The 25,981-nt window shown below is 43.0% G+C and overlaps 1 protein-coding gene across 6 annotated transcripts in view; it reads left to right on the top strand.

Annotated features, from left to right (window-relative positions):
* The window catches only part of inpp4b (inositol polyphosphate-4-phosphatase type II B), a 187,305-nt gene that overhangs the window by 74,890 nt on the left and 86,434 nt on the right, over nucleotides 1–25,981 (top strand). For all 6 annotated transcript variants that reach the window (XM_080879817.1, XM_080879816.1, XM_080879818.1 and 3 more), the window contains one exon: nucleotides 4,381–4,460. In XM_080879817.1, the coding sequence (XP_080735943.1) occupies nucleotides 4,381–4,460 (80 nt within the window). The remainder of the gene's footprint in view (nucleotides 1–4,380; nucleotides 4,461–25,981) is intronic.

Genomic DNA, 25,981 nt, shown 5'->3' with positions numbered 1-25,981 from the left:
TCTTTAAAGAGTGAATACAACGCATCCATGGAGTTACTCTAACGAAGGGACTGGAGGGAGATATGTAAGAGGACCATCCTGGAGCTCATTAAGAGGAAGAAGGAAGACATAACATCACTTTTTTTCCCTCCCCCGTTTTCTCTCTTCTTTATTTCAGCCTCTGTTTTTCTGTCAGACTCTCCTCACTTCTATAGCTCTCCTTTCACTGTCTAACTTGGTGTGCTGCTGCAAGGATTCTGTCAAACACAACTGTAAGTGGACTTCATCGTGTGCGTGCGTGTGTTTATGTGCTGCATGTATTTGCTGTGTACCCTCACACTCCTTGTCAATTTTAACTTGCTGTAGCTGTAATTCGCGTCTGAGTGCACATATTTGCATGCCACGATAAAGTGCGTGTCGTGACATCTCTAATGACTTAATTAGGCCGATTTGCAGAGCCCACTTTGTAGTGAGGGAGCAGCGCGTCCATGTAAACATTACTGACCTCCGTGGTGCAGATCTGTTCATAATCACAAATGTTAATAATACTCCTGATGCGTAGTATTGTGCCAAACTGTCACTGCTGCCATTTATCTAAAATGTCACTTGTTGGTGTGGCATGTGAATGAATGCCCTCTCCTCCAGGTATTCTCTGCAGCTGGTGAGTGTGTGCGTGAGGGAGAGACAGACAGGGAGAGAAGGAATGATTGAGAGAGTCTTACTGGGTGCCTGTGTATGTGTGTGTGTGTGTCACTCTGTCACCCTGTCACCCAGGGCATGGAGAAAAATCAATAGATCTACAGCTTGAGTTGGGCCGTTTACCTCTGTCAAGTGATGAGCAGACACTGTGGCCTTCAAGGGTCCGCAGACAAGTGCTCGGGATGCTGTGCAGACCCGCAGTCCGTCAGCTCTGCGTGCTCCTTTCATTTTTCGTACATGATTGATCTTGTGTGCTTTTGAGAGCTCTATTTTGTTACTTAAACCTGACTCTTTCCTTTCTTTTCTTTTTTTTTTTTCAAAAACTGGCGACAGAGACCATACGTCAAAAGTTTTTCTTTTACCTCCCCAACTGGCGCCACTATTAGAGCTAGCCAAGGGAATGAGTAAGAGCAGGTGAAAAGACTGATAGAAAGAAGACAGAGCCAGAGCATGCAGGATGGGAACAGAGGTAGACCGTCATAATCAATCCTCCATGATCCTGGAAGAGCATCATTTGTCTTCTTTTCTCACTCTACTCCTCCTCTTGCCCTCATCTTTCTCTCATTTTCGGTGGTATAGCTACTTTGATTTTGAGTAAGAACACCAGTCTCCAGAGCTTCATTACTTTTAAAGCCTTCATCGTGAGGGGCCATAAAAAGATTCTAAGGAATGGATTTGCCAGACATTTTGTACCGACTTGCGAGTAATGGCTATGGGGGAATATAATATTCCTCCACGGTGTGTAATGGCCTTCTGTGCCTTGTGCTCTGGGTTATCAGGGCAAACTGGGATTGGCTAAAATCCGTCAGTGCTGAAGAATATGACATTGTGCATGTTAAGCTGCGCCTGCTGGGGATCCTAGCTCTGTTTAATTCATAAGAACACACCACTATGCTGCATAAACTTGTAACTGAATGCGATGCTCGCGTTTGTGTGTCCAGGAGATTGGGGTTGTTTTTAAGCATTGCACTGACCTTGTGTTTTGGTATGTTCCCCTTTCTCTACTGTGTTTGCATTCATTTGTTTTCCATCTTGCGACTGGATAGGGCAGAAGAATGTGTCTGGGGCAGTGTGTTGCCTTAAGAATATGGGGATTTGTATGGGGTAGCAGGAAAATGCCGGGGAGGAAATGATTGAGAGAAAAGGTCACTAGACAGGATGCCCTTTTTTTTTTTTTTTTTTTTTAAATCTGATATAGGAAACTGCAGAGACCCAAAAAGGGAGGGAGAGAAAAAGCAGTGCAATGTTAGGAAAAATGATTAGAAGTGAAAGTGTAGCTAAAAGGCCAAAGAAGTGCTATAAATTGTGTTAACTCAAACATTAAGCTTTGCTTCTCATATATCAGCTGCGACTCCAGTCATGACTTAAATGTCCCATTTCCACAGGCTGACAGAGCATTGTTTGTGACCTTTTCTTTGTAGGTGGAGTGTAAAACTGTGTGGTGTTTTACTCTCCACCTCTGCTTTCAATCACAAACAGTAGCGTCCAGCTGGGGCCTTTCTAAGTGGAGTTTGGATGTTCTCCTTATGCCTGGATGAGTTGTCTGTGGGCACTCCAGCTTCCTTCCACAGTCCAAAGACGTGCATGTTTGGCCTAATTGGTGATTCTAAATTGGTTATAGGTGTAAAATGGAGTGTGACTGTGATAGCCCTGTAGACTGTAGATCTATATACAACCTCTCACCCGGGGGCATCTAAAAACAGGACTGATGGACGGATAGATCATAAACTATATAAAAGATGGATGTATCCACCATGATGTCACTCAATGGTTTATGACGCTAATAGATAGTAGTGTTTGTCAATAGTAGGCTTTGTTAGCAAGTAGTATTCATAGACAGTATGGACACATTGCACAGAAATACAGTCTAATTGTTGCTAAGTAACGTACTATACAGCTAAAATAGTGAAATTTCACTCACCAAACTCAGGGATAAACTTACTTATTGCTATTTATTAGACTGTACTCTTCCCCCACCAATCTGATGGCCAATCCTCCCTGAGCCTGGTTCTGCCAGATTTCTTCCTGTTAAGAGGGAGATTTTCTTTTCCACTGTTGCCAAACCACTTGCTTATGGGGGTCATATGAGTTCTTTTTGTGTATTATTTTTGGGTCTTTACTTTACAATATAATGTGCCTTGAGGAAGCTGTTGTTATGATTTGGTAAACAAATTGGTAACTTTTAAAAATAAAATAAGATAAGATAAGAGATAAGATAAAACTTTATTAATCCCTCGGGTGGGTTCCTCTGGGAAATTCGGTTTCCAAAAGCACAGCACCAACAAAAGTTACAGAGTTACAGAATATTATATATATATATACACACACACACATACACACACATATATAAATACAGAGACATATATAAATAAAATATACGAAGGGGATAAATAGAATAAATAGGAATAAAAATAAAAATACAAGTGAATTGCACATTTCGAGTATTGAGGTCTATTGCACCATTGACTATTAACAAAAGTATTGCACAAAAGGTATTGCACAGTGAAGTGAAGAGGCACTACAGCTTAGTTGTTCCCCCCTCCTTTGTCCTCCTGTTTCCCCTCCAGAGAGGAGTTAAACAGTTTGATGGCGTGTGGGACAAAGGAGTTTTTAAGTCTGTTAGTTCTTGTCTTGTCTTCACCCCCACATGAAAGTTGTTATGAAAGGGGAAGTTACCATGCAGTGAGGATGTTCATTTTAAATTTAAGCACTTTAAGAAATGACAGGAAGCTTCAAGTGGCCATTGGAGGAACTGCTGTTTTTGACACTTTTACTCTCCGCCGTCTATCGACTAGAGATAGTTTCTGGTATAGCAGTTATTATTATATTTCAGGTTTTCTTCCAGTTAATTCTGCAGACGATGTTGTATATTTTAAACTTTTTTTTGCATTCATTTAAAAAAACTGACTTCACTTTCTTCATCTTCAGAGGCAGGGCAAAGCCTTTGACAACAATATGTAAGAACAGACAGGAGCGAGACACAAACTGTTACATGCTGCTATTTTTAGTTTTGGAAGAGCCATCAGTAGCGTATAAATGTAGGATTTATAAACAGCAAAATTCTGGGAGAAAAAAAGGGCTGAAAGCATCTTGATTGTGTGCGGATACTTTAATTAAAGTGTCTCCCTCATTATGATGAAATGCTGGGAATCACCTTTGTACCTGTTGTTAATTACCTACATGTTAGAGGTTTCTGCAGCAGCAGGAGCAGCAGCCTGTGTCCTTGGCACAGTCGCAGCCCTCCCCCCTTCCTATACAAGTTTTCATGTTGAAGGTGTCACATGCAGGTGCAGGACTGTAGGTGTGAGTAGACGTGCACGTATCTGGCCATTCCTGTTAAGGAAGGAGGGAACGTGTGCGTAGCCTAGAAATGTGGATCATCTCTCTTTGTTACCGATGGGCTCGTCCCCTACCTCTCTCTCCATGACCCAGTTCTCGTGTGCTGACACCCCGTGTTCATACTGTGCCTGCAGCAAACACATGTTGTCGGAGCAGAGAAAGGAAAGAAAGCGGATTAAAGGGAGACAAAAAAGGAACTTGTTTTCAGAAGTTTCAGAATTGTACTTGGCAAATGGCTTGTGCTTGTTGCTATCACCTCTATGGTGCGACCAAAAGAGGAGTTCGGTTGTTTTTTTTAATTGTTTAACTCTTTACCTGATACTTCATTTACGGGCTTCTTTCTTCTTTGTCCTGTATTTACAGAGCAGCTTCCTGGGTAGTGCCACATTTTCAGTTGGAGATCTTCTGAGGGCAAAAGATGAACGACTGACCTTGAGCCTCAGGTAAGGGCATGTTTCCGTCCCGCTCGCTGCTGGACCGTATCCCTCAAACCTAAACTCAGACTTGTGTGCATCTTCTCTTGAAACTTAGCTGGCAAAGGAAATCCATCCACAAGAGCAATTTTTAGGAGAGCTCTGAAAGTTGCCAGGGCTTTTTTTTTCAGGGACGATTTGTTAGCAAGTGAGAATAAAGTTCTAATCATCTTTGTTTTTTTGTGGAAAATTGAAGTGGAAATAACTGATTTTTTTTTCCTAAGAGGCTTTTAAATGAAAAAATGACAAGAAATTCCAGTGTGATGTCCGTAAGAATAAATATATAGCATCTTTCCCCCACACCAATAACACTTCTATGTTTGAACATTAGATTCTGAAAGTCAGTGGACGTTGCAGGGCACACGCTTACTTAAAGGGTTGTGAGGATATAATCAGTAATTTCACCACAAAGAAGATCGCTTGTTTGCCTTTTAGGGGGGCACATTGTCTCATCGCAAGCAACAGATAAGCTTTGGTCCTGAGCATTATTAATGCTGTTCCCTTCTTACAAACTGCTTGACATGACTATTAAGAGCTAGCGCGGAGATATGTAAATAAATAGCTGGCGCAGTTTGAAAGCCATAAAATTGCGTTTTACTGTTAGGTTTGATGATTTCACCCAAGGGGAACCTAAATATTCTGTTTGGGAGAAGATTACAAAGGAGCATTTGAAATGAACATCTGCTGATTGTTTCAGGCACAGAGCGAGGATAGCATTAGCTCGATGTGCAAACTGAATGCAGTCTTTGTGTCGGTTTCACAGGAAACTGAGCTCGAGTAATGTGGAATCTCTGATGCCACTCAGATCAGGTGGACACCAGTTGCACACCTACATATTGCAGTTGTGCACTTGATTCATTTTTTTTTTTACGTTTGCAAATTAAAAACAGGAGGATTTGTAATTATTTTTTGCTTCTTCTGTTCCATCTGCTGCAATAACACGCAACCCAACCTGCTCATCTTTACCAACATGGCCCTGAGTTTGAAGCGCTAACATGTCCACAGGTTTAGCTGACATTTAAAGAAGAAATTGCACGTGAAGACACATAAACAGACCCATCGCTAATGCTGAATGTCGCAAGGCTTTTCTAAACCATCAGAGCAGTGAAATTTTTTTCTCGCTAATAACTACTCGGTGACGATCGGTGATAATAATCTCCTGCTGACATTGCTTTATCTGTCCAGCTACCACTTCTGCAAAGGAAGGTGACTTATAAGGTGTTGCTCAGTAAAGTGTTACTCAGCGACGCTGCACATTTTAACCCTATCATAGCGAAGTGAATCCTTTTTGATACATTAGTTTTTGTCAGTTATTGAGACTAATACATTATCATTAAAAAGTAATGCAAACAAAAGGAAATTGCACACTAATTAAATGTCAGATGTAGCAAATATGACAGCTGGCAATTATTTTGTAGTTCAGTCTTTACATTGTTAACATAAATTTCATCATCTGGTATACTGCCTTGTAGCAGCTAAATTTGAAATGCCTGCTTTTATGTGGCTCCTTTTGAAACATGGACTAGGATTAAGCATCTAATTTCCACAGTAACCTGTGACTGACCCACCGTACCTTTGGAGCCTCAAGTCCAAAGCACGTCCACAGAAATCCAGCTTGAAACAAAGATTCTGCTCTGAACACGCGTCTTGATTATAACAACCACGATGAGGCTGTTTCTGACTGAACCAGTACTAGTGGGTGTGCGGACAGACGTAATCGTTATTTCAGTGCCCACAAAGACGGTCCTTTGATAGGTAAAGTAATCACAGATGGTGGTCTTGAGTGTGCAAGCCATATTGCAAAAGATACATGGAGAAGGGTGAAGGTCATGAGCGTTACCATGGAAACCGGAGACAAGTTCCCAAGTAGTGAAACCCAGTAGGTCAGTGCGCAGATATATTTGTATCTTCCTAAAATGCTCACACACGTGTATTTGTTCTTGCTTTGTTCTACGTCCTTGAGTCCATGGATCACGATCACAAAACCGTCACATTCCGCTTTTGTTCTGAAGGTCCGCTGAACACGCACAGTGCCTTATGGCTTTTCTTCCTCTTATGCAACCAGTGCGTTTGATTTAATAGTCAGGACGCTCTGCCTCCACCTGTTAACTGTTAAGATGAATCCGTCTCCTGTTTGTATTGTCAGGCTGAATTTCCCTTTTCCGTCACGCTCACAGTTGTGTTTGAAAGTACACCCCTTCGGCAATCTACTCTTTTTATTTCCTTCTTCTTTTTTCGAATTTCTTTTGTTATGCTTTTCATTTCCTGTAGGTGATCCCAGGTCACAGGGTATAATTGTATCTTGCACGATTGACTATATGAGCTGCAGAGAAGAGAGATTACGGGCCCCCTTTCTCCGTCTGTGGGCATTTGTGTTTGTGCATGCACACATTTTTGCACAGGTTGTTCTGAACAGCAGAGTATTGTCATTTCACTGCTCTGTAGTTGTACCACATTGTTGGGTTTCTTCTTTTTTTTTCTGTTTGGCATAGTGGGTTTTATTTCTGAGGATAACATGAAGCCACCACAAAGCATTTTTAAAAAAATCCAAAATCAACAATGGCCTGCCTATTCAAGGCCTGCTGTTACTGTGCTATCTTTATCACTGCTGCTACACCTTTATCCACCTGCACAAGCTGAATTCAGCTTGTTCAGCTATATTCTCTGAGGTGGCGTTGCCCGAGACTCTGAAAAGGGGTCAGAAAACTGAGTTCTGCACACAAATCATATTGATTTTTTTTTAACTTTCATCTTTGCTTTCCCTTTTTTTCTTTTGTGTTAGGGGTTAATTTGACTTTTTCAGGGTTTTGGTAATTTCTTCTTAGGTGAAACTTCAGAAAACCTTTCGCTGAACGATGTAAATACACTAACCAGCATGCTTTCAAGCCAAATAACTTGGCAAGCAAAAGCACACAGCACACTGTACTATAATACAGTGTTCTGCTTGACAAGAACAATCCAAGTATTCATTCCATTTTTAAGTAGCTTAAAGTAAACTTGTGGCGCACTAAACAATGTCTGTTACCACATTAAAAATGTTTCCTACAGAAACGCACACATGGAGTCATTATGTCCCAAAGAGCTGTTGGTGGTGTGGCGTTGGAGCCCAGAGGTGTTACACTGACACCCTGCGATGCATGTGTAAGCCATCCAGACACACCAAGGAGAGTGCCTTTTATTTGATATGCTGTTTGCATGTTGGTTCATGCAGCGAGAAAACATTTCAGAGATGAGGAGCTTTTCGTGAGTATGCATGATTCATCCTGGGCTGTTTGACCTGGTGAAGAGTCTGTGATTCACAGAGCGGGGCACGAAGTCTGCGACACTGATGTGAGGCAGGAACGCGATTCATTCTGCCCATTACAGGAAACAGATGCTTCATTTTAACGGCGTCCTAATGCCCACTCAGTCGGTTGTTGCAGAAAGTCAGTTAATTTGAGCTGCTTCGCTCGGAGGAGAGAAAAGGGGAGCGCTTTATCTCGACGAGGCAAGGATTGATTCCCTTCAGTGAGTCTCAAAACCAACATGACTTTGACCAACTTCGCTTCATAAGCTCTGGGTTTATATTGGTGCTGAGCATAATGCATGTGGAGCTGAAATTGTTGGGTTTTTTTGCCCAAGTTCACTCTGTTACAAGGCTGTCCACCTCAGAGCTCGCTCCTCATTCCCACAAATTCTTTGCATCCCGGCTCCTCTCTCAGGTCTCACGCTCGCTTTCATGTGCGGCTGGTTAGGATGTTTGTCACGGATTGTTTTTGTTTTTCCGTAAGGTGCAACCGGTTTGATTTAGGTCACTTTTTCCTTCTTTTTTTTTTTCTTTATTTATGAAACTTCCTGTCAGCTTCGTGTCGAATGAGCGTGCCTGTTGGATACGAGGACTCGGCCCGTGTGAAGATCTTTCTCTTTTTGTTGACACCAGAAGCCGCTGAAGTGATGATGAGAAAAATCTTCCCTTCCTGCAGCCTCTCAAAATGACCAAAAAGGAAACACATACAGAGGCCCATCAGACACTCAGCGGCGTACAGACAGACGCACGCTCGCACATGTCTTTAAAGAAAACACAGTTGGGCAAACAACACCAGAAAAGGTAGTTAGAGTTTGAAGTTTGCACCTTTTATTAATCAAAGTTTCTGTTTAAAGGGAATTATTGATGACATAGGTTGCTCGGCACATAAATTCCGCTCTAGTTTGCCTGGTGGTAATTTTTGTAACCCACCTGCAACATCTATCTGAAAAGATTTCTTTTTAAAACAACCTCATGTTAAATATCTTCTCTCAAGGTTTCCATCTCTTTGGTATTCTTAGAAGAAGATGGAAATAGAGGTAATCAAGGCTAGAGTTTGGAACCTGAAAACAAGGGTCATGAGATATCTGTATGCCGTCGTGTGCACATGGCTGCCTGGTCATGTGTATTTGTCTTTCAATCTATATTGCATCAAAGCAGCATGGCTTGCGTTTTCCTGCCTGAGGTTATACCTCTGAAAACTCACATAACTCCTCACAGCCCGCACCGCTTGCTGTGAAACACGAACGGCATTATATCCAGTGTTTTAAGATGCATTTGTCGAATTCTTGGCATGCTTGTTCATTTTCCATAATGTATGTTCGCTGCGCAATGCGGGATGCAGTAATGTTTTTGCCACTTAGAGGCGGCAGAACAAGCTGTAAACACAATATTGACAAATTACCACCGTGTGCATTTAGGCAATGTGTTAGTTATTAGTTTTAGCAGCTTATTTGCACATTCAGGCACTGCAGAGAAATTTTTAGCACATTTTAATATGCGCCCTCGGTTTCCGTCTGGCTCACGAACATCCAGTGTTACGTCACGTGTCATTTATACTCAGTTGTTGCTCGGTTTTGGGTTACAACCAAAAGAAATACCGGTATTGTTTTCTTGAACTGACTGCCAGATTCCTTTATGACCTTTACCCACACAGAATGTGGAGCCACTACAATAACTAATCACCATCATGTTTGAGTTCTTAATTACCTGCTGATTGCAAACAGAGATCCATTGATTGCATACCTCTGATATTTATCAGAACAGCTCACCATGTAAAATTACTACATGGTGAGCTGTTTACCGGCAGTTTATCCGTGAAATGCCATTGGGCGTTTAGCCTTGTTAGTTCGGACTCAGTGGACACATTCGTCGGCTTGTATTCTCGCTCTATCACGTCTCTGCAAGCTCTGTAGACATTTAAGACATTTAAAATAACTGGATAACAATTGCTAAGTAACTACTAGCTGTACTTGTTTGTCCCTTCAGTGTAAAGTTCATCTCAGACAGATTGTATATAGCCTGGTTTCAGCAGGGATGAACAATGAAGCCACTGTACAAGAGGAGCTGCAAAGATGTCAGTGCTGCAGAGGTCTCTCAATAATGCATGTTATATATACACAGAGGAAGAAAGATGATTATTGCATAAACATGCAATTGCCCAATTAGTGACAGAGTCTTCATACTGTTATTTCAGCAATAGTTTGGCCCTTGCTCTTGTTCTGTTGCCCTCTCAGTCTCTCACACTGTAGTTCCCCTTTTGCACTTCTTGTTATCACTAAAACTTTATGCACTCAGTAGGAGAGGCACTCTCTGACCCAGTTCTAGAGCACAGTTTGAGATTTGATTTTGATAAGAATTTGTATGCTTGTGTTAGTGTGTGCGTGCCTGTGTGTACGTGTGTATTGGAGATTTACCATGGCGAGGCTACATTATCACAGACCAGTGCTTTTGCTGCCTGGCTTCATGGCTTATTCATCCATTCCCATTAGATAGGCCCTTTCTTTATTGTCCCACCAGCACCAGTTTAGCCTGCTATCATTATAATATCATTTTACCACCCCAGAGTCCTTTGTATTATGCTGTCCCAATTCTCATGCTTTTCCACAGACAGCCAACTCTCCTTTACACTGTATCCCCCGTGGCTGATTGTATCGGAGCCTGACCTAAGAGTCTAAAGATCAACTGTCTGATCCAGTTATACTGGAGAAAAATTGTGGCTCTTGCTGGAGCCGTGAGTATGGTCACACTCGTGCGTGTCTGCTTTTGTATTTTTCACACGTTAATCTTGCCCTCCTTTGTTGCACACACCCACATATATGCTGTCACTCTCTTAGCATCGGCATGAGATGCTCAGCTCCAAACAGATGAATATTCATCTATTTTTAAAAATGTAAATGGAATCGAATGAGGTGTGTGATTTTTTTTTTCCTACCGTAAAAATGTCTTTATTTATGGCTTCTTTGTTTTATCAGTGCAGCAGTGAATGGAAGAACATATGTACTGAAGCGGTTAGAGGAGACTAAAGGACACTTAAGGCTATGGCATTTGAGTGAACGGCTGGTGGGAAATGTTTTATCTGTAGTCTGCACATGGAGAGGAAAAGAACTGTTGGAAGCAAGTTGGTGTGTGTGTGTGATGAATCATCCAGGAATGCGTTTAATGTATCACTTCATGCGCACACAAACACAGACTGTATGTTCTAGTTAATATTATTAACACGCAGAAGATATTTAAAGGTGGGTGGGGGCAATTTGGGGCTAAAATAAATGCACACAAGACTTCCTCATTTTTACTCCTTCAACACTAAAGCTGGTTTATTTGCTGCACATTGTTCTGCATAATATGTGAGCTCCCCCAGGAATTAGGGCTCATGGGCTGAATATGAGAATAATAAACTCGGCTAGTGCAGCTCAGCGGCATTATAATGCAACTGAGTGAAAAACTGTTAAATATGTATATAAAGTTTACACGGGAGTCTGTGCAGTCCCCTGAACTCAACCAAGTACAGGTTTACTGCTTCCACAGGAAAGAGGAGGCTGATCAAAAGCACTTGAATAATCGATCATCAACTAGTGTGAGCGCCTCTGTAAAAGCACAAGTTGTGGTAGTTTACTGGTCTGTACGATTCAGGTGTGTGTTGAATGAAGCAGTCTTCCTAGGACTTGATGTCCCATTTAATTCAACCCAAGGTCAGGCCATGCAGCGCTTAGAAGAACCCAAGTGCTACAGGCGTCAGCCACCATGTTAAAAGTTCATGAGAGTGCAATGAGAAAAAAAGACTGAACAAGTAAGGCTTGTTTTGAAGTACAGCTCATGTGTGCAAAGTTGCATCTGAACAAACCACAAAAACAATGACGAGACGAGCAGACAAGACCAAAGTGGAGACGTGTGGCCACAATACACAGCAACCTGTTTGTTGAAAACCAGCAAGCAGCAAAAACGCCTCATACCAAAATGTCAAAGGTAGTCATTGAGGGTTGGTCTTGCATTTGGTTTGCAGCCATATGACCTGAGCACCTTGCAGTTATTGAGTCGACCTCTGTCAAACAGTCTAAAGCGACGATCGTAGTTAGGTCATAAAATAGGATAATGATCCAAGCACAGCAGAAACTCTACAACAGAATGGCTAAAAATCAAAGAATGAAGGTGTTGCAACAGTCAAAGTGTGGACCTCAGCCTGACCAAAACGCTGTGGTTGACCTTAAGAGAACTGTGCATAAATAAATACCCACAAGCCTCAATGAAGCAATCTTGTGAAGAAGAGAGGGCCAAAATTTCTCAAGAGCCATGTGCGAGACTGATTAAGTCATTCAAAAAATGATTAACTTAGCTAATTGCTACTAAAGGTGCTTCTTCAAGCTGCACTTAGTTTTTCACAGGACTGCATAGAATCCTGTGAAAATATTTTTTTCACCTTGCTTTAATTATTCGGTCATGACTTATTAACAATGCCCATAAAGTGTAACGGTACATCAGGGATACCCTAAACTTACTATAGAGCCCTTAGGCTAAAATTGATATTGAACAAGGCAATCGTGTTGTGGTAGCTCAAGGTCAGTCATTCCTCAGGTTCTTCCTGTACATCATGTCTTTGCAACATAACACTAATAGGTGAAAGAAAAGGAAAAATTAGATGCGGCGTGAAGAGCCAAAGATGGAGGAGAGAGATTTAATAAGTCTGGCCCAATGTGGTTCTGAGGCATGCTAGGGGCACAGCTCATGCCAAGAAATAATGGGATAATAATGAAGACAATATGGTGGGAAGAAGAGGCGAAGACAGTAAGTACATAAAATCATGTCTGGCAGGTTTCTGTTTGTTTTTTTTAATGCCATCCTCTTTTCTTTTTTTTTTTTTTGCCTTAAATTGTAGTGTGCAATAATTCAAACCCCCTGCTGGGGCACTGAACACAGAGCTATGCAATCTGCCCCTTTGCTCCATCTCCGATGTTTCACACATGCCTCGGAGGACATTCTTGTCTGCCTTCCATTATAATAACTTTGGCAATTTGAATGCATATAATGTCTTTAAAAAAATCAAATGTTTCACCCATTGAAATAATGCTGTATGCTGCTTCCTAAACAATATAAGATTAGGGCTGTGCGATATGACCAAAATCTCATATCCCGATATAAGACATCTATCCTCCCAATAACGATATAAATCACAAAAATTTTGTACGTGGAGTCGGGTGTTTTAACCGATGCATGAAACGATAAATTTTTAGACATAAGTTGTAACGGCCGCCGTTTTCTTTGTGAGCATTTATTACGCGACGTGCTGCAGGGAAAAGCCTGTTCTAACGTTTGAGTCTAAGGTTTATTTTTTAGCAACTGACGGCTCTTTTTTGCTTCTCATCTGTAAACTCTCTGCATACTCGTTCACGTGATTCAGTTTATTTTGAAAAGTCTCAACAGGATCTTGAGCTTTATTGTGAAAGGTGTATGTGGAAAATAAACAAGCGGACACGCGATGGTTTTACCGTTGTTGTTGCTAACGACAACGCATAAAAACAGGCGCTTGTCCGTCAGTAGTGTGGTTATATTAAATATAAGAGAAAGAGAGAACTTTAAGAAATTAATATAGCCACTACAGTGACCATCAAAACAATGAAAAAATATTGCCGTAAACAGTTTATTTTGCGACACCACGAAACAAACGGTAGACGTTTTTATATCGTCATCCGATATAAATCGTTATATCGAACAGCCCTATATAAGATTATAGACTGAATAAATGTACACCTTATAAATATGTCAAATTAAAAATAACACACAACACTACCACTATGTGTAATATACATGTGTATTTCCATTCAAGTGATGTTGAGTGTAAGTGCACACGCATGTATAAGTTCTCACCCCAACCCGTTGTGGTAGATGGACCCCCCCCCCCTCCCGAGCCTGGTTCTGCTGCTGGAGGTTCCTTCCTTGTAAAAGGGAGTTTTTCCTTCCCACTGTCGCCAAAGCCCTTGCTTACAGGGAGTCATATGATTGTTGGGGTTTTCTCTGTTGTGTTATTGTAGGTTCTACCTGTATAAATAAAATTGAAATTGAAATGTTGCGTGATACACTCTGGAAATCCCGTTTCAGATCTTTCCTTCCAAGAGCGTCCTTGAATGTGATACTGCATGATTAAATATAATTGTTAATTAATTATATAATAATTAAATGATTAAGTAAGCACAAGGGTTGCACGTGTACAAAAGCCCTACTTATCAGGACGACTTTTGACTTTTGCCATCCAGCTTCATTTATAAAGCCCTGCACATCCACACGGTTGTTATTCTGTTATTCTGGATAATAACGTCTCTGCTCAAGGTAGGGCTAGGAAGAGCTACACCAGTGTTTACATGATATCACGAAGTGATAAGTCACGGTACAGAGATGTAAACTCTAATGAGCCAAAGTAATTAATATGTATGGGTGAATAATACCTGGGAAATGGCCTTTTAGCTATATTATAATAAGCAGGATTTTATTTGGATTCCCAGACTGTACAAATCCCTCAACTCGTATGTTTAAAACATGTTTCGTCCATCGTTGCGCACTCCTGTTGCCAAGATAACGCTGCTGCCGGATTTGTTTTGGTGTCTGATTCCTCTAACCTTGGGAAATCTCTAGAGTCACCAGCTCATCACCGTAACAAGCGTCTCAACAAACAAGGGTAACACACATCTGTTGGACTTGTGTTTGTCCAATCATGCATGCTGCATATCCACTGTGACATGTATCTTCCATTAGCATAACAAGAAGCTCGTGTTGACTCATAATGTTGACACTGTTTGTAGTAAACTGCGAGTTAGGCTACACTGCGGGGATGTACTGCTCGGGTGCTTTTCTATTGTTTTGTTCACCCACATTTACATAAGTGGCCACTCAGGTCTGGACACAAAAAGAGTCGGGATATGAGCGTGGATTTGTTGTTTTAGGCAAACGTGTAATCCCACAAATACAGAAACACAAACACACCACAATGGCTAGTAGATATGTGTCCAAATCCTCCATTTAATAGTCTCTATGTTTTTATGATGAAGGCTGACTGTAACTTTGCAAAGTCTAAACTGAGCCTAGCTGCTGTAGGTCAAGGTCAAATATTTATCTGGTAGCCTTAATCCAGTAAGAGTAAACCACACATTTTATTTATGTACAGTGGGTTGTTTTCTTTTAATTTTCACTTGTGAGAAAGAGGGTGAGAGGGAAAGCTATAAGTTAATTGTAAAGAAAGACATATAAATATATTGTATATATGTGTGGATGTGTGTGTGTAGGGCTGGGGGGTTGGACTGGGGGTTCTTTGCCTATCTCCCTTTTGTGTACATGAAAGAAAGGAAGCACAGAGAATCTATTATTACTATTGTATACAGACCACTGTTTGCATAAATGTCTCATTTCTGTGCTGCTCCATATTAATCTGAAGTTATATATTTCTGGGAGACGTATAACACCATGCCCAGTGTCTTTTGAACACACTGGGAAGAAGCCTAGGCAGAATGATAACGCCCTGCCCGGTCTATATCAATGACCTGTGTCAATACTGCTCTTAAATCCCTTTCATTTACAGCGAATGGGGAAGCAAGCTGTGTGCTGCCTGCCATTACTGTATCTGAAAGCTAGTTTTTGATAGCAGAGTTATGGCTGACCTTTCTTAGCGTGCTTTTTCATACAGACTTGTAGTATCTTGGGGAGAGTTATCCTGAGACTGACTGTTGTTATGACCTCAGTCTGCTTCTTAGAGTGTGTGACTGTAAATACTGCATTTTTCTTTTTTGAGTGTGTTAAATGTGACTTTATTGAGCTTTAAATTGGAATCCCGGTGGTCCAGTGACCATGTTGGAATGGCTGAAAAGCATTTTTAATTCTTCTGTGGAAATTTTAATTGGTTTAAAATGTGTCTATTTTCATCCTTTCTTAGTGTTTGTAAAGTTTAGCTTATTTCATATTCCATTTTTATTCTGTACCATCTGTTTAATGTTTGTTCTTTGTTAAGCATAGCGCACTTTCCCAGCATTCATTTTAATACGATGTGACATGCGCTGATTAAATGTGTTTGCCACCGGCAGAGCTTTTTGCAAACAGTATCTGGCTGTGAGCTTTTTGGCTTTTTCATGAACTGAAAGCCAGAAAGACTATCAATAAAACCCATATACAATCTTTACCATCATATATTGCACATGTTTTTTTACTCTTGAGAGTCACGTGAACAAAACGAGTGGTCAAATGCAATCAGTGCTCTGTCGCTAAGCAACTCCCTAAACCCAGTGAGATGCGAATTAACACATTTGCCTCATTCAAAACAGAAACTGATATTTGTTGATGAACACTTTCATTGTTCACTTATGCTGCACTTTGAACAGCCAGCAGTGAGTTAAACAGAAAATGAATACCTGAAAGAATTTATAGAGACCAGGGAGAGGACATCAGATGAGTGGTGGCTCTGTACTGAAACCTGAACAAACAGCACCTTCTCATTCTAGGTCATCAATGATCTCATAGATATTTGCAAGGTGTCTTTATCAGTGTCATGACACAGCTCATCTGGTCATGGCAATAGTGAGACTAGTTTAAACTCTCAAATTACCATACTTTTCCTTTGTTTGTCATTTGTGTGTCTCTGAAACACAACACAACAGGAGAGGACTTTGAGGGGATGGTACACCTGCTGCTTGGTTTATGGTTTTTTGTCAGACTCGGGGAGCATGCTGTTGGTTTGTGTGGAGCCTTTCCCCTCATTGCCGGGTTTCAAAAATGGCGATTTTCATTTTTGCGAAGGTGTCTCATCAAGTGACACCACTGACTGGCCAATCAGATGCATGCAGTCTGCTGATGTCACATTTACGCATAATCTCAGATCGCTTGGAACTTCGTCCAAGCAGATGTTAAAAATGGTACCTGGTACGACGTGCTACCACCGAATGGAAAATCGCAAGTGTGCTCTATATTGTCAAAGTGCCATATATTGATTAAAATATCAAAACGCATTTGACCTCAAAGTCAACATATCGGTCTGAAGGTCAAAGTGATAATAATGCTACACAGACCTATGAAAGTATGTTTCCTACTGCTGTTGTTGGCACTGACAACATCTAGGGATGTAGGAGATGATATATGGTGAGTCTAAATAATTTAGTTAACTTTACGTTACTTTGGACCTCTGATCTCTTTTTCAAGGTCACATAAGGTTAAACTTTCAGAAAATGCTTGCCAGTTCTGCCAGTTATTAAAATAAGGGCTTCACTAGAGCAAGTAGTGCATTTGTTTGTACTGCACTGCAAGCTTCTTAAAGTATGTTTAAAAAGAACAGAGAAGCTAAATTAATATATAAAAAATGCAGTTCTATTCTTTCAAAGTAAAAACTGCCCAGAAAGTGAGCAGCTTTGTACTTTCAGAGTTTATTTTGTTGGATTTTTTGTTATTTTTGGATGTGTGTGTGTTTTGTTATAACTTTGACTGTTTTTCATTTTTATATATCTTTTGGTCGGGCAGCACTGTGGTTAGCACTGTTGCATCATAGCAAGAAGGTCCTGAGTTCAATTCCAGCATCAGGCTGGGATGTTTGGAGTTTGCATGTTCTCCCCATGTTTGCGTCGGTTCACTCTGGGTACTCCGCCTTCCTCCCACAGTCCAAAGAGATGCAGTTTGTGGGGATAGGTTAACTGGAAACTCTAAATTGCCCAAGTGTGAATGGTTGTGAAAAGGATAAGCAGTAGAAAATGAATGGATGGATATCTTTTGGTCCTTATTTCACTTATAGTCAGTTTCCTATATTTCCCACTTGTCAAGAAGCAGCCTTGGTTCACCTATGATCCCTTACCTGGAAGCAGCTTAATATGATTACACTACTACAGCTCATCAAATCTAAATAACAGAGATACTTGACCTCCAAACCTGTTGTTTAGTAAAAAACAGTCTGTGTTAAAGTTCACTTCAGCTTTTCCCAGATTTAAATCCAGTCACGCAATATGCAGATGAAGTTGGCATAGCTGGTTTGCTTAGTCATGAGCACCTTCTGGCCTAGCTAACGCATGAAGGTTAATTCTTGACACATACTTTTGTGTTTAACAATCATGCCTAATAATGAAAATAATTGTGGGATGTGGGTTTTCAGATTTGAGTTGAGATCGTTTAATCAAAAGTTATAATTTGGACTGAGTGGCTTTTCTCTAAAAGTCACATCTCACCATTGTTGGTTTAAAATAATATACTAAGGAAGTTTTACTTTAGTCATTTGTGTTATTTCAACTAAATATTGTGCACTAAAAAAGTCACTCCTAAGAAACTGACTGCAGTTTATCTTAAAATATTGAAACAACTCAATGAAAAGCCACTGAGTTAACCACACAATATTTTCCTTAAATAACACAAATGACTCCTAACACAGGTGTATAAAACACGTTGACATAACTTTTTAAGTAAATCCAAAATGAAATAAAAAAAGTTTTTCTTGAGTGTCACGGGATTGTAGCAGAGCTGTGAAGTGAGCAATCAAAAGTCACAATCATCACTGCCGTGCCGAGAGAGGCACCACTGCATCCTCGTCTAAAGCACCTTTTTCAAACTAGTCTAAGAGATGTTAGACACGCCAGAAGAGAGCAAAAACCCTGCAGCTTGTTGCTGTTTATTCTGCTTTACCACCATATGCCAGTTGCAAAGATGAAGCATCGCTAAAGGCTGATGGAACAAATGCCAACACAGGGCACCACTCTTGAGAATCAAACCCAGCTTCACTATTGTCTCCATTCTGCCTCTGTTGCTTTAACTTCACCCCTGCAAAGTCCCCATGGATTACGAGTCTTTCGAGTGCCTTAACCTACATCCCTGCGTGCTTCACTCACCCGTTCCCATCTGTCATCCTGTGTGTGTGTGTGTGTGTGTGTGTGTGTGTGTGTGTGTGTGTGTGTGTGTGTGTGTGAAGAAAAGTGTGGGTGTGCAGGTGTATTTACGTTGTTTTACCACCTTAAACACTCTGCAGAGCCAAGACCTTCCTACCACGTCCCCTATTCAATTCCCTTGCTAGTAAGAGTCAATGGAGCACAAAACACCTATCATTTACTGCCTACCTGTGTCAACATGCCACTGGCACCACCTCAAGCAACAGTATCTCTTACACTCCATCTGCTTTCCTGTAGCTTACACGCACTCACGATCCTCCCTCCTAACACACACATGCACAGTGCTGTTTGCATACAGCATCCCCTTCAACCCCTCATTCAAAGCTATATAAGGCTTGTTGTTGCTCCTCTTCCCTGAGGCTGTTATATCAATAGTATAGTCCTTATGGCTTACTTCTAGTAGGGTTCCCAGGACCCTGACATGGAGCACACTGGCGTAAACCTGTTTCAGATTTCCAGTTAACGGTTTGGTAATGATGTAGAAAGAACCAATTCTGTGCCAAGCAGAGCGAGGGATTGCTCTTTTGCCGTTTCTCCTTGTCTCTCTGTGCACAATTTGTATGCATGCATTTCTGGCGTTACCGCTGTCTAATGTTGATGCCCGGGGCTTTGATGCCTTTAAAAGTGTCACCAAGGTCACAAATAGCAGATGTATTGATCAAATGACTTGCATAATCTATTTATCAAGCTACCGGTGCTGTTTTGCAAGTGCCGTTTGGCTCCTTGAAGACATATGTCTTAAAAGACTGTTTCCAAATCACTCAGCCGATGAAAATAGGATAGTAGAAAAGAGATCAAATGCGTGTTGTCAGGATGTGAGATGTCCAAATCCGTCAGACTGGACACTAAAAAGACTTTAACCCGTCTGCTCTCCAGTACAAAGTCTGTGTAATATCAGAATGTCCGACTGAGTCCATGTGTGAGTGTTTCCAGTCAGATAATGCATCTGACATGTGCAGTCTCCTGCTGCCTGACACATGGAAACACAGTCCTACTGAGCATCAGTTTAAATTCTTGATGTTTGGGTTCAACTGATTCCAAAAATGACATATTTTTATGGTTATTAAGTATTGCTTGTTAATTTGAATATGAAAGCATGAAAAAGAATGCCTCTAATATACATATATGCATCCATCCATTCTCTTCCACGTATACAATTCAGGGTTGCGGGGAGGGTGAAGTCTATTCCAGCTACAAACCAATTGTTTAAAATTATAACAATGAATAATAAAGTATTTATTAAAAGTTAGTTAGTTATGAGGGGAAATTTAAAAAAAAAATAAGACTGAAGATCATTTTTAGTTTTAAATCTGCTCAGGAGTGAAATTGATTTTAGCCTTTTCTGAATGAAATATCGGTCTTTGTCCCAAGGAAGAGGAAGAGCATTTCTTCTCTTCTTTGTCCGGTCTTTCTTTGATCTAAAGGGTCATTAAGAGCTTCCATGTCTGGGCTGTTAAATTGATTACCATGTCAAAGCGGGGCCTTTCGCTGTGTTTGGGAGGTTTAGTTTCTTATCTGGTCAGCATCCATCCTGACACCTTGAAGGTGAAGTAAGAAGGCCAATCTGGCACTTTCGTCTTCGTGAGTCTGGCGTTCTCACGTGTTCAAGATGATTCTGTTGGTTTTATGCTGACTTTTGAGTGAACGAAAAGGTGAAACTGTCAGGAATCGCTGTGCGGCAGGCAGGAGTTGGACCCAAAATGCAGGACTCAGACTCGGGGAGGTGAACTCAAAACACAGCTTTATTTGCTGGGAGAACAAACATACAAACTAGACTAAACTGGGAAACCATAAACTAAGAACACACAGGGAGATCCACACACAGCATGAGGGACGACGTCACGCCGAACAGAGGGAGACGCAGACAGAAATACACAGAGGGTAAACGAGGAAAGTGGGAACACACGGGGAACACAGGTGACACTGATAATCATAACGAGACAGGGCGGGGTGAACTGAACATGACATGTACGGGCGTGAGAGTCACAAAGTAAACAGGAAGTGCACAGAGGTTCAGACAGGAGGAGAGAGAGCACGGGGAAAAACACAGACATAACGGGCTGGGGAAACATGAAACAACCACAAAGGGAGACGAGGGCTCATAAATACACAGGGCACACAGGGGGGGGAGAGAGAGCACGGGGAGAACTTGGACATAATGGGCAGGGGAAACATGGAATAAAACATAAGGAGAGACGAGGGCTCACAGATACACAGAGGGGCACACAGGGGGTAAAAGCCATGAAGGGAAAACACTTAGGGAACAACACAACAGGGCAACTCAGAAAACATGGCCTAAATAAGGAACAAAATACAAACATACAAGAAAACTAAGAACACTGGGCCAACATGGCCCAGGACCATGACAGTACCCCCCCCCTCAAGGGCTGGCTCCCGACAGCCCAAACCCGAAAAAACAAAAACAGAAAACAACCCACCCAGGGCGGGAGGCGGGGGACCAGGACGGAGGGACCAGAACGGGAAACAAAAACAAACAACAGAAAACACAGGAGCACATGACTATAGTCCAAATAAGGTTCAGGGGGCCGACCCAGAGCCCACAGGCACAAGAGTTCACGGGCCACACGGTCGGGGGGCCGACCAGGCGGGTGGCACAGGTGACAGAGTTGGCCCGGAGGCCGGCCGTGCGGAAGGCAGCGGCGATGGCGAAGGGGGGGACGACGACGGAGCAGTTCAGGGGGCCGACCGCGCGGAAGGCAGTGGCGGCGGCGAAGGAGACGACGGAGCAGTTCAGGGGGCCGACCGCGCGGAAGGCAGCGGCGGCCCTCCAGTCTCAGGCATGCTGGCCATGGCCTGGTGGGCACAGGACCAGTCGAGGCAGGACCAGACGAGGCAGGACCAGACGAGGCAGGACCAGACGAGGCAGGACCAGACGGTGGCGATGCGGGGGCCGGACCAGACGAGGTTGCAGAGGCTGAGGCTGGACCAGGCGGAGCTGCAGAGGCTGAGGCTGGACCAGGGGGAGCACAGGCTGAAGCCGAAGCTGGGCCAGGCGGAGCAGAAGCAGAAGCCAAAGCTGGACCAGAAGCAGAGGCTGAGACCGGACCAGGCGTAGCAGAAGCAGAGGCTGAGACCGGACCAGGCGTAGCAGAAGCACAGGCGGATGCAGCCGGACCAGGCGACGACGAGGCGGTCGCAGGTGGCGGCTGGACAGGCTCCTCGGGCCATCCAGCTGATGCGGCGTGAGGCTGAACGGGCCCCTCGGACCCTCCAGCGGAGACAGGAGGCTGAACGGGCCCCTCGGACCCTCCAGCTGACGAGGCGTGAGGCTGGACAGGCCCCTCGGACCCTCCAGCGGAGACAGGAGGCTGAACGGGCCCCTCGGACCCTCCAGCGGAGACAGGAGGCTGAACGGGCCCCTCGGACCCCCCAGCGGAGACAGGAGGCTGAACGGGCCCCTCGGACCCCCCAGCGGAGACGGGTGGCTGAACCGGCCCCTCGGACCCCCCAGCGGAGACGGGTGGCTGAACGGGCCCCTCGGACCCTCCAGCGGACGTGGCTTGAGGCCGGATGGGCTCCTCGGGCCCTCCAGCCGGAAGAGACGGCTGAAGCAGAAAGCAGTCCGAGGCGGAGAGAAAGCTCACGGCATTCCTAGCAGGCTGCTTCCCAGCCTGTACAGCTGACGTGGAAGGAAGCTGAACGGGCTCCTCGGGCCCTCCAGCAGACGTGGCATGGTGCTGGACGGGCTCCTCGGGCCCTCCAGCTGACGTGGCTTGGTGCTGGACGGGCTCCTCGGGCCCTCCAGCTGACGTGGCATGGTGCTGGACGGGCTCCTCGGGCCCTCCAGCTGACGTGGCTTGGTGCTGGACGGGCTCCTCGGGCCCCCCAGCTGACGAAGCAGAAGGCTGGACGGGCTCCTCGGGCCCCCCAGCAAAAACAGTTTCAGAACCAGCAGGCCCGGGGACCTCTGGAAAACACGGAACAGAACCAGCAGGCCCGGGGACCTCTGGAAAACGCAGAGCAGGACCAGCAGGCGCACGGGCCTCTGGCAGGGACAGAGCAGGACCAGCAGGCGCACGGGCCTCTGGCAGCGTTGATGCTGACTGGGGCTGAGCAACACATAGGTTAGGCTCAGGAGGCAACAGTTGGGTGCAGTCCTCGGCTGACTCCTTAGCCCCCAGGACCATGACAGAAACGTTGAGCGTCAGCCGAGTGCTTTAGAAGATATGGAAATCGCTTCCCATTATGCTGTTATTGTATTTATCAGAATGTCCCTGCCGCTGATGTCCTACAGTGTCAAGTGTATTGCTTGAACTAATATTAGCCCGTGTTGTCAAATAATATCAAATCTCCCCAGTGCCATCAGCACCCGTTATCAGTATGTTTAGCGCTGGCCTTAAATCATTTGTTTGGCTTTCTGTACTAGATGTGAGACGATGATAAGTTGTGCTTCTGCACAGTAGCACATTTATCAAAACTAATGAAATGAATAATCAAACCAGCATGGACATCACTTTTTGTGAACTGATTAAGTTGTTTAAAATGTGAAGAATAAATAAAATCCTTTGCTCTGATTTTTTGGCACTTACAGTTTGTCTCTGTTAAAAATTTTGGACCTTTTTTTGTAGTTTTCGATTTGATTTTATGTTTCATGCACAATGAGGAAAGTTACAAAACAGCACCAACCTTTCCACGATGGAGACATGCTTATGGGTCAACAAGGCTGCTGTGTCAAGAAAATTTTAGGTCATTTGCAGGGACAGATTGATAGTTTGAGCTCCTTAACTCCAGAGAATTACACTTTCTTCAAAGTTAATATAAAGCTACAGCCAGCAGCGAGACTCCTGAAGTCATCATACAGTGACTCCAAGAAGTTGTCCCGCCCAGTCCTTGACTCAATCCAGCACACAACCACATCATGATGGTTTCACACAACCAAGAAATAGCATGTTACTTACAGAGTTTTAGAGGCACTGTTCAAACATTTGTTGCATTTGGACAGAGCTGAGGTTGCTGTACCAGCCTGTATGCTAAGCTAAAGACCTCTCTACTCTTATTTAACAGAACACCTAAGGAAACAAGCTTAATAACACTCAAATCACACAAACATTAACACCTCTATCCATCGTCCTCTGTCCTCCAGTTGATTGTGTGCGTATCCTCTCAATACTGTTGGTCAGCTTCTTTTTATTTGAGATCAAAGGAGTCTGTTTTCCCCCAGGTTTATATCACTTTGTTGAAAAAGAAGTGAATATGTCATTACATTCGAAATGTGACTATGAGATTTTTTTAGATCCATTTGTCACAATTCAACACTTGCTGTTTATTGCGCTTTGCAAATGTAGCGTGATAGCTGGGTTTGACCTCTTACCACTTATGAGCTGATGGTGCTCCACTTACTGAATAAGTGGCTATGAAGGTCATCTGAGCATACAGGGCACTGCACTACCTGCCCACTTCCACTCAACCGTCCTCTCTACCAAATTGTCATTGATCTGCGTTTAGCTTTGCTGTGACTTAATATCGAATACATGCCAGACACACAGCTGACTGACTGGAACTGTTTATAAGAACGTTCACGTCTTAATTGTGACAACATGCTCGTAGTAGACGCAAAATAGAGTTGAAAGCAGGCAGCACATAATGGATATGTGTGCTTCTGTTTGTTGGGTGAGGTGAGGAAATAAGCAAATACAATATTTCTGCCTGTGATTGACACTCAGTGATTGCTCCTTCCTGTTCATATCTGGTCTTAAATTCCATTTTTATTGTTTGGCACATAAAAACTCATTTCTACTTAAGGATAGATTCGTTTTTTTCTATAAACATAAGGATTTGCAAAAGCGCGTTGGAAGAATTATTGGTGTTTCGTGCTCGCGGTCTCCTTCGAACAATTTCAGTGTCGAGGGACAAAATCCACTGTCCTTGTTCAAAATGCATTATAAGAAATCTTTAGAAGTCTGAATGAGGAAAATTGAGTGTCCTCAAAAAGGGTGCAAAATTCCTCCCTTGTGTTGCTGTCCCTCTGCTGCGGCTCTGCTGCCCATGAAGCCGCAAAGAGAGAATGTACTTTGGAAACTACTTGCTAAATCTATCTAGCTCACACTTGTGAAGGTTAAGATGCACCACAGAATGCATTTTTGCCCAGAACAAAGGCTGTGGATCGTCCCACGTCAGTGACAATGAAATAGCAGCGTGGGAGTTTTTTTTTTCACTGAAAAGTTTTTGGCAATCAATAATTCTTTCATGTACATATTGGTGGGTCAATGTTGTCTCAAGGGAGACTTAAAATGTGAGTCTATCTTTAGATTAAAGATATCCTCGGGGTGGGAATAGCCAGTAATGCCATTATGGTGCGTGTTTTTCATTTTGTGCTGACACATACTGCTGGGCTTAGCATCAATCCCAGTGTGTTCTTTTAAATGTGATTAAAGCGCATGGTCTCACAGTTTTGTTTATTTTGATGTTTTTTTGTTCTTTCGGTTTCTGCACGCAGTGGAAGTCTGTCAGCTTTTGTCTTTTTCAAGATTATTTTTGGGAGATTTATGCCTTTATTTGGAGTCTGTGAAGAGAAACAGAAAATAAAGGGAAGGAGAGGAGGGGAATCCATCCATCTGTTTATCTGTAGTTGGGGGTGGTGGTGGGAGGCTAAGAAGGGTCTATTCCAGGGTGTCCTCCAAGCTGGGCATGCCCAGAAAACCTCCAGAGGAAGGCACCCAGGAGAAGTCCTGATGCTTGAACCATCTCAGCTGGCTATTTTTGACGCAAAGGAGCAGCAACTCTGAACCCCCATGATGTCTGAGCTCCTCACCTTGAGCCCAAGGAAACTATTTTCAGGTGCCTTATTCAGTCATTTACTACCTAGAATTCACTAGTTTTGGCAGCAAACTGAAGTAATTTAGTAATAATAGTAAGAAGACGAAGCAACAGTGGTAGTGTTGAAAACAGTGGACTTGTCGGTGCAAAATGTGCATGAGGGTGGAGGTGGATGAGTGTTTTAAAGCAAAGAAAAACAACATGAAGGAACCATGAAGAGAAGCTCGGAGGTCATGACACAGCAGCCAGGCAGGAGACCTAGTGAAGTGTCAGCAACAGCTTTATAGTCTGGGAACATCTGCCTCAGGTCTTCCCATTTGGTACTGACAATCTCTGCCCTGCCCACCAGGTACCTGAAACACATCCAGCGGAAATCAGAGTTGAGAGAAAAAGGTGGGGGGTTGTCACAGCTGGAACATCGATTGACTGGAAAATGAAAAACTTCACCTTCTGACTTAACTCTTTTTCACCAAAACGATCCAGAACACCCGCGTCACTGCTGCTGTTGCTGCATCGATCCGCTCGTCCATCTGAAGCTT

The sequence above is a fragment of the Rhamphochromis sp. 'chilingali' genome, assembly GCF_963969265.1.
Source record: "Rhamphochromis sp. 'chilingali' genome assembly, chromosome: 4".
NCBI lineage: Eukaryota > Metazoa > Chordata > Actinopteri > Cichliformes > Cichlidae > Rhamphochromis > Rhamphochromis sp. 'chilingali'.
This window is presented reverse-complemented; position numbering and strand designations above follow the sequence as displayed.